This window comes from Cryptomeria japonica, chromosome 7 (genome assembly GCF_030272615.1).
Source record: "Cryptomeria japonica chromosome 7, Sugi_1.0, whole genome shotgun sequence".
Lineage (NCBI taxonomy): Eukaryota > Viridiplantae > Streptophyta > Pinopsida > Cupressales > Cupressaceae > Cryptomeria > Cryptomeria japonica.
This window is the reverse complement of record NC_081411.1, coordinates 586743821-586753627: the sequence shown is the minus strand read 5'-3', so window position 1 is coordinate 586753627 and position 9807 is coordinate 586743821. Positions and strand designations below refer to the sequence as shown.

The window sequence follows — 9807 nt, the reverse complement described above, 5'->3', positions numbered from 1 at the left end:
TCATCCTCTTCAAGTGCATCAATAAAAACATGCATAGCACCCTCTCATGTCACAACTTTGAAACCAAAATCAATTTGTCTCATATACCCACACTTGAAAGACTGGGGGCAAGAGAATATACCACAGTTGAATTACTTTAAAAATGACAAGGCTATAGCTAAATTCATGGGTTCTAGAGATGGATTTCCTTTTAATGATCCACAAAATCCAAAAACTAAGGAAATCAACATTGGAGATGTTGAATGTGTACACTTAGCTGAGTCCTTATATCCTATTGGAAAAGACATCTTTATCCGACTCTTCAAACAAAGACCAATGAACTACCTACACAAAACTCCTCGATCCTATGAACAACATGCACCTTAAACAATATTATACCTAAGGGCTGGGTTAGTTTAGGTTTTACTTTCCACATTTCATATCATTTTATTCAAAGCACTGCATCACATATAGTTTCTTTTTCAAGCACATCATATTCACAGTCTTTATAACATAAGTTTCTGCATTTTCATATAGCAACACCAATAAAACAAGACAACTATCCAAGTTTGTCATTTGTTTGCATCTAAGAGAAACAAGGGTCATCTCCTTTCTTAGATATTCTGACATGAAGTCTTTGAGGTTCTAAGGTCATTCATTTTCATTACACTGTGACGATGCTTTACTTATGGTTGGGTAGTGATTTCACTATTTGAGACTTGTTAACCCAAAAATCTATCAATTTCTATATCTCAAACATATTAAGAAAATCTTTAATTCACTCTAGACACTTAGTTGATCATATGACTAGTGAAAAATCTAAAATTCTACTTCAACGCCGCTACTATTATCACAACCAAGTAGGTTTCATTACTTACAAGTCAAGGCAAGAAAAGAAAAAGAAAAAATGAGCTATGCCAAATATTCATCTCAAGGAAAAAGAGCAATGGTATATAACTGAAATATCATGCATACAAAGTACAACAAAAAGCTTGACTATGAGAACATGCAAGTAACTCCATTAGGGCTATGAATGTCTGCTGGTAATGGAGCAATATTTGAGAAATTACAGTCTATAACCTCATCAGAGCTCTAAAATCTTGCTAGCAACGAGGCTCTATTCAGGATTCTTTTGAAGTTAGTATAATCCATGTAGCTAGTCATATAGGATGCTAAGGATCTTTAGTGAATATAAGAGAGGGAATTAACTCATCTGCACACACATGGGCAAAACAAGATCAAAGTTTCAAGAATCAATGGGGAAGTTTTCCGCATCTCGATTTGTAAATCCTAGTCACTAAGTGTGTTGATTTGGATGTTCCAAGGTATCTTAAGGATTGATTGACTGCTTATCTACTAAATGTTTTGTATCTCCAATTCAATGGGTGTATTACATAATGCTAAACAAAAACAGTCAACCTTGTTTTAATAGGAAAGGCATCTTCATCATGCATTAACATAGGTCATGTCAAAAATTCATTGTCTCCACATGCATTTTGCAGATCATCATGTCATACAAGTTTGCACATTGGGGGCATAACTGAAAAAATTCTAAAAATCATAAAAGTCCTAAAAAAATTCTAAAAACATTCATAAAAAGTCCTGAAAAAATTCTAAAAATCATAAAAAAGTCCTAAAAAAATCAATCAAAAACATTCAAATATGTGAAAACTTAAAAATACCAAAAACATTGAAAAGAGTAGTGAAAATACCAAAAACATTCACATAACGTCCTTTGAAAAATACCAAAAAAATCTGGAAAATGTCCTGAAAAAATCAACCAAAAAAATTCAAATATAGATCCACATAATCCAAAAACATCGAAAAAGCTCTTGGAAAAGAACTAAACAATAAAAAATCAATCAAAAAAACTTCCAATAAAATGTCTCGCAAGAATCAAATACCCTAGCAGATATCTAGCAAGCGCTTCACATGAAGTTAACAAAGGATATGACTACCCAGTCAAACATCTACAATAACTGATCAATTTGTCTTATCAATCATATCATATCCATATCAAGTGATCATTATCTTGTCTTAAACAGAAGAGGATACACTCGAAATCAGACTGGTCAGTCTTAAACGAGGTCTGCAACTTTATGAGATCAGACGTTATCAACCATCACATCAAGCAATTGAGAAAGAAGGCACAAGGTCAGTATAGCTGCTGAATTTTGTCTGGGTCAGTCTTTATCTTTTATCATTTGGTGACCGATTATGTTCCATGCTACTTAAGGATGTCCACAAGTGACTAGAGGAGCCATGATGGGCATTATATTTTTGTTTGTTTGTTGCTTGTTTGCTACATGTTTGTTTCTTCAATGAGGTATCTTTACATCTTGGTTCCTTATACCCTGATGTGCTAAGCTTCATTGTTGAATAATAAGGCTCAGTGATGAATACATATTGCACAATAAAATAAATGACACAGGTTTGTGATTGGTTCATGATTCATTCATTTTCATTTTCATCTCATTTTCTTTTTGCTAGTTTGTTGATTCTTTTCTCATCATAGCTTTCTAAATCATTTTCTATCATCTAACATTATTCTCTTTCATTCTAAGGTTCATTCTCACATATTCTATCTCAATATTATCTTCACATCACCTATCTCTATCTCTAATCAACTAACTATTCTTCTATCTAACATTCTTCTTTTTTCGAGAGATCATTCATGTCTTTAATGCACAAACAATCTCTCAAGGTGACATTACACCCTAAGAGCCGCTAAGGCATACTGGGGCAATTTTTTTTCATTTTCTTTGAAACAACGTCATTTCGACATTGTCTCAAAGAGGGGCAAATGTAGACACCTAAAAATGTCTCATTGATCATGTACTAATTATTCCTCTAATTGATTAAATAAATCTTTAATTATTTAATTAAGTTAATTAATCTTATTCTTCTAAATTCATATTTCCTCATCATCTTACTAATCATTCTATTTCTTATTCTTTCATCATTTAATCATTTTAACCATTTTCTAATGTTAATTAAATATTTATTATTTAAGTAATTCTGATTAATTCCCCAATTTAAATAATCTTTATTATTTAAATAAATAAATTCTATTTTAACATAAAGGGGTAAAAATATTATTAAACCAAGGAAACATTACAAAGCAAGGCCATTAAATGGCCCTATCAAGATCAACCAAGTGATCCAATTGATGAGACAAATCCGGGGGCAGATGGCCCCGATCCACCAAATTCCAGTCATGCATATGATCGGAAGCCCATTTAGCCAAGCAATCAGCCACACCATTCCATTCACGGGGAATATGGTTGAAAGTAACATGCTCCAAAGATGCACAGAGAGTGAGAATTTGTTCAACAATCAAGGCCAGCTGCCAGCTCACATTATCCATATACTGTCTTTTCAGTAAGTTCACCACAACCTGGGAGTCAGACTCACATATGATCCTTCGCCAACCCAACTGACTGGCCCGCTCCATAGCCACTAAAATAGCCTAAGCCTCCATAAGATTATTCGTATGAAGACCCTTATACTCAGAGAAAATAAACTGAACATCCCCAGAGCTATCTCGGCCCACACCTCCAATGCCAGCATGACCAGGATTACCACGAGAAGAGCCATCCGAGTTGATTTTTAGGACTCCCAAGGGAGGAGGGGACCATCTTCCCTCCCTATTCACCTTTGGGGTAGGATGCCTACACCTGTTACGCATGAGTTGTCATTGCGGAGGAGGAAGATGAAGACGATTACAACAATCAACATCCCGAGGGTCCACCCGCATAGTCATATCACACTTAGCCACAATAGTTTCCCCTAAGGAGTGTAAAATTTTCCTCCAAAGGTGAGGAGCCATCAGCTGCAACTCTTGAAAGATCCGCCTATTCCTTTCCAACCAAAGATTCCAGATAATAAAGGAAGGCCCAATGGCCCAAGCAGCCTGAAGAAAGGAAGTAGAAACAGGGGCCCTCCCCCATCATTCCCAAAATTCCACCAAAGAGGAAACATGCCAGCAGGTCGTATTCCACACTCCCCACCAGAAGTGCCAAATCTCCCTAGCATAGGAGCATTGGAAGAAGATATGGGATACACTCTCCTCACAACCTTGACACAAAACACACATAGAAGGGCCTTGAAAACCACGCTTACATAAATTATCCCAAGTGAGACACCGATTTTGGGCCACTAACCACATAAAGAAGTTGCACTTGGGCCATGACAACTTGTGCCAAACATGTTTCCACCAAGGGACCTCAATGCCCCCAAACAACTGCCTACCAATCTGTTTATAACCAGCAACCACAGAGTACTTTCCAGACAAGTCTGAACCATCCCAAGCCAAAACATCAGTTCCTTGCAAAGAATTACAAGCACGGGGAGCCAAAAGTTGGGAAAGCTCACGCCTATCCCCCTCAGACCCTCCTGGAGGCCACTCAGAAGGGTGCTTCCAACGAAACCGATGAACCAAACCATCATGTTGTTCCACCTTATAATGCTCCACAGTATCCCAGCCAGCTGTGCTAAAAACCTCAGACAGAGGCTGGAGATGAGGAAAAGAAGAAAGAATAGGAGGGTGACCATCCCAGGAATCTGACCAAAAAAGAGCCTGTGAACCCGAATGACAGATCCAAAAAAGAGCATCCTTAATCAACTGCGCCCCCACTTTCAAAGTATGCCAGATCATAGAACCACCCCCCTCCAGAAGATAGCGAGGGACCTCAAAAGAAGCAACACCCCGAAGATATTTAAGGTTGAGAATACGAGCCCATAACTGGTGCTGATGGGTGCACTAGCGCCAGTAAAGCTTAGCAGCAAGAGCTTTTCCATTCAAAATAGCAGAGTGTAAACCAAGACCCCCTTCCTGCTTAGGTCTACACACCGATTCCCACTTAACAAGGCTCCATTTTGAAGACAATAAATTACCGCTCCAAAGAAATTGATGAGAAAGAGCATCAAATTCCTTAAGGAAATACATAGGAGCCGCTTGAACGAAGCACCTGTAGATGGGAAGGGCCTGGATGACAGACTTAAGAAGAGTCAATCTAGCTGCAGAAGACAACCAACGATGGGTCCAATGAGAAACCTTTCTCCTAAGCTTATCAAGCAACTGCTGCCAAGAAGATCTGGGCAGACGGCCAATAGTAAGAGGAATACCCAAATAAACAAAGGGAAGAGTTCCAATTTGAAACCGCAGAATGGCAGCAATCCTATGCTGGATAGCTTGAGGAGTATTAAAGAAGAAAATAGAAGACTTTTGCTCATTGACTCTCTGGCCCGAAGCCGCAAGGTAGATGTCCAAAGTTTTCCTGAAGGAATCAGCCTCCCTAATACGAGCCAGACCCATAAGAGAGGTATCATCCACGAATTGGAGATGAGAAAGTGTAGGCAAGCCCCTCCCCCACTGCCAACCATGAATCAAGCCATGTGAAACCTGAGATTTAAGAAGATGGCCAAGCCCCTCAGCCAGAATAATAAACAAATAAGGAGAGAGCGGGTCCCCCTGACGAAGACCCCTAGTAGCCCCAAAAAGCTCAGAAGGCTCCCCATTCATAATAACCGAAAAGGAGGAAGAAGTCACACAACTCAACACCCAGCTCACCCAATCAGAGGAAAAACCAAAGGCCAACAGAATCTTCTGAAGAAAACTCCATTTAACTCTGTCATAGGCTTTGGCCATATCCAACTTGATAAACATAGACCTCTCCTGAGAAGTAGCCATGGAATGAATGGCTTCAGACGCAACCACCACCCCATCCAGAATTTGCCGCCCAGCCACAAAGCCGCCTTGCTCCTCAGAAATAATCATTGGCAAACAAGATTTGAGTCTCTCAGCCATCAACTTCATAATAATCTTATACACCACATTACAGAGTGCAATAGGTCTAAAGAGATCAAGTTTGTTAGCACCTTCCTTCTTAGGAATGAGAACCAGAAAAGTAGCATTCAAGGCGCGAAGCATCTGCTTACTATGAAGAGACTCACGAACCACCTCTAGCAAATCCTGCTTCACAATATCCCAAAACTCCTGGAAAAACTCAACTGGGAACCCGTCAGGGCCAGGGGCTTTCCCTTTGTTCATCCCAAACACCACCTCCTCCACTTCAGACAGAGTTACCGGACGAATAAGAGAAACATTCACCTCATTAGAAATTAAAGAAGGAATACAGGCAAGGACTCTATTTTCATCAGCCTTAGCAGGTACAGAATCCTCAGTGAAAAGATTAGAGTAGAACTGATGAGCCTCTCTAGATAGAGCATGTTGAGCAGAGATTGAAATACCCTCAGAGTTAACAAGAGAAGAGATAAAGCACTTATTATGACGAGCTTGCACAGAATAATGGAAAAAGGCCGTATTCCGATCACCCTCTTGAAGCCAATCAATCCTAGCCTTTTGTTTCCAGAAAATCTCTTCACGGAGCTCCCACTCTTCCACCAATTTCAGAGCCTGGGATTCGGCATGCCCAAGAGCCTCCGAGAAGCCCAAATCCCGAATCTGACGGGTAATCACAGCAAGGCGGTCCAACGCTTCTCTCTTCCTAGCCCGAAAATTACCAAAACTCAACCTATTCCATCGCTTAAGATGAAACTTAACATATTGCAACTTCTTAACCAGAGAATACATAGATGTACCATAGGCAGGGGCGCCATCCCGCCACCATTGAGCCACAAGATCACCTAAAGACGGATCACGCAACCACATGAGCTGGAATTTGAAAGGGGGGTTCTTAGGATTTGGAAAGGCTGAAGTCAAAAACTTAATTGGCCAATGATCAGAGCCACGCCAGTCAAGAATCTCAGAGCAAATGACCAAGCTACCTCTAACCCAAGAGCAAGAGACAAGGAAACGATCAAGCCGCTGGGCAATCGCTTCAGGCCCACTCCGTCTATTATTCCAAGTGAAAATTCCATTAGAGGGTTTTACATCCATCAAAGCTAGAGAGTCCACATTAGTCCGAAACATATCTGAAGCAGGGCCAAGCCTAGGCAGCCCTCCCCTTTTCTCTTCCAAGCTCAACACAGCATTGAAGTCACCAGCTAAAATCCAAGGTAGAAAGGGAGCACAGGACCTAACATACCTGATATGAGCCCAAAGCTGGGATTTACCATGAATATCAATTGGAGCATAAACATTACTAACCAAAATAGTCTCACCAGATTCCAAAATCGAGGCCACCATAGAAATAGCAGACTGGCTGGAAATCCACCAATGAGGGACAACCTTACGAGGATCCCAGAAAAGAGCCAGACCCCCAGAGGTTCCCCTAGATCCAATACACTGACACTGGCCAGAAAACCAAATACGAGGAGCATGTTGAAACATGAGATCCACCAGAAGCTTAGTTTCCTGGATACAAAAGATATCAGGAGAATGAACAGCAATCAAATCTTGAATAGCCTTTTGACGGGGGGTGCTATTCAACCCCCTTGCATTCCATGAGAGAATAATCATGAGGAAGGTTGAGAGAAGTGGGCCTCAAGAGTCTTAATAGCCCCAGATTCCACGAAAAGATCCCCAGCAGATTTAAGCTTGTCTGCATCCTTCTTACGACCAACTTTCGAAGAAAATTCAAAATGTCCCTTCTTGAGAGGGCGTTGCAGCACCCCCAAGGAAGGAGACGATCCTCACCCTTTGCCTGAAGAAAACACTGCCTTAGCCAAATCTGCTAAAACAATATCATCCTGCACATCTACAGAGGCCCCAGGAGGCTCCGAACTCCCCTGCACCAATGCCGAAGACGAATTCTGCACAACAATCGCTTTCTCCAGCCCTGTATCCATCCCAGTATCCATACCAGAGGCCCCAGCAGAAAGCTCAACAGGAATCCCTTCCTCCACAGCCTGATTATCCAAGACCTCAAACTGATTGAAACCCTGATCATTCTGACTATCCTTAAAGGCCTGCTTGTGCCCTCTCCCTTTATTTCTCTGCTTAACAGGGATAAAGCCATCCTTATCAGGCCCACCCTCAACCCCAGATTCCTTCCCTTTAACCCCTTTCTCCACCGAGGGCCCAGAAGAAGGAGAAGAAGACACCCCAGCAGCTTTGGGTGCCTGAGGACACTGGCGCTGAAGGTGTCCATACTCATGACAGAAGCGGCAACGAAAAGGGAGGGACTCATAATCAAGCGATTGAATCCACGAAGCTGAGCCAATAAAAATTTCCAAAGAGTCTAGCAAAGGATTATTTAAATCAATTTCAACGCAGATGCGAGCATAAGAAAATACCTTTTTATCCAAAGTATTTTGAGCAATGGCAGCCGGTTTCCCCAACAGAGCAGCAATCCGAAGCAGAATATCCTCTCTCCAAAACTCCAACGGCAGCCATGGAAGACGCACCCAAACAGGAACCCGAGTAGGAAGATCTTCTGTCGCATTAAAACCACTATGCCAAGGCTTAATGAACAAGCCAACATGATTGTAAAAATATGGCCCTCCTTCAAAAACACGATTACGGTCTGAGATACTAGAAAAATCGACCATGAAATAGCCATTTGCAGCTACCAATAAATCAAAATCCCCCTCAACATGCCAGGATCGACGGATCCAAGATTCTAATGCTGAGAGAGGAATCCGAATACCCAAGAACTTGCAGATCAAAACATGTTGGCTCCAATAAGCGATATCGTCCTGGACAGATTCCGGAGAGATAACCAAAACAGGCCGATCTTGACTCCGCGGCAGACATCCGTTCACTTTCTTGAGCTTAGAGATCTCCCCCACAAAAGATGACTCCCATTTTTGTGCATGCATAGCCTCTGAAAGTTTTTGAGATGGCTTCGAGCCTGTAAAAACCAGACTATTGGAAACCACCACCATAGTCCCACCCAACTCACTCGGGCTCCAACCAACCCTTACTCCACCGCTTCCACCAACCACTTCCCCCCCACCGAACAACCTCCCACCAGACCGTCACCCACCCAAACCCCCGCACCACTCCACACCCAGCAGCGAACACACCAAATAAATTCTATTTTCAATTTCTATCTCTAATCAATTAATCATTCAATCCTTTTCTAAATATTAATTAAATATTTATTATTTAATTAATTGTGATTTAATCCTTTAATTTAAATAATCTTTATTATTTAATTAAATTCCATTTCTAAAATAATTAAATAGTTTCTTTAAATTATTTAATTAACTAATTAATTTTTCAATTCCCAAATCCCCAAATTCTAATTTCATTTAATTTCAAATTCTTCTAATTTCTTCCAAATTAAATTACATGCGCATGATTTCAAAAATCAAATTGAAAACCAAAGTCAAGTTCTAAATATATTCAAATACTAAGTTGAATTTAAAATAAATTCAATTATTTGAATTAAATTTCATGCAAATATTAAATTGAAAATCTAAGTTAAAGTGCAAGCACATTCTAAATTAATTAATTCAATCAATTAAATCATTTATCTCTCCAATCTCTATTTTCATCTTCTAGTTAGCTTTGTCATCTTCTTAATTTCCTCCAATCATTCTTTTTCTTCCTTCAGCTAGCTTTTTCTCAATCAGTTGACTCAATTAATCTATTCAATCTATTCAGTTTCACCTCCAAATCAGCAGTTCAACTATCAATTTTCATGTGAGCTCACCTAAGTTCCACCTCTTGATCAATTTGTTCCACCTTTCAATCAATCTTCTCCAAAAATCTATAAATTAAGCATTCAATCCTCACAATTCCTCTGAATCATGAACTTTGAATCTTTGTGTCAATTGCAGGTTGCTAGTGCAATATCTAAGAGCCACCATACCACAAAGAGGAGAAGAACAATGGAAGTTATACACAGTCATAGAATAGGGAGTTTTGATTAAATTACTTTATAATTCCTATTTTGATTTGATTGTGTTATTTCATTG

General features: G+C 40.0%; 1 protein-coding gene across 1 annotated transcript; it reads right to left on the bottom strand.

Moving 5' to 3' along the window:
* Positions 1–7575: 7575 nt before the first annotated feature.
* On the bottom strand, positions 7576–8769 carry LOC131856860 (uncharacterized). Its single transcript, XM_059208802.1, has one exon. It carries the CDS (start codon positions 8767–8769, stop codon positions 7576–7578), a length of 1194 nt encoding a protein of 397 aa, XP_059064785.1.
* Positions 8770–9807: the final 1038 nt, after the last annotated feature.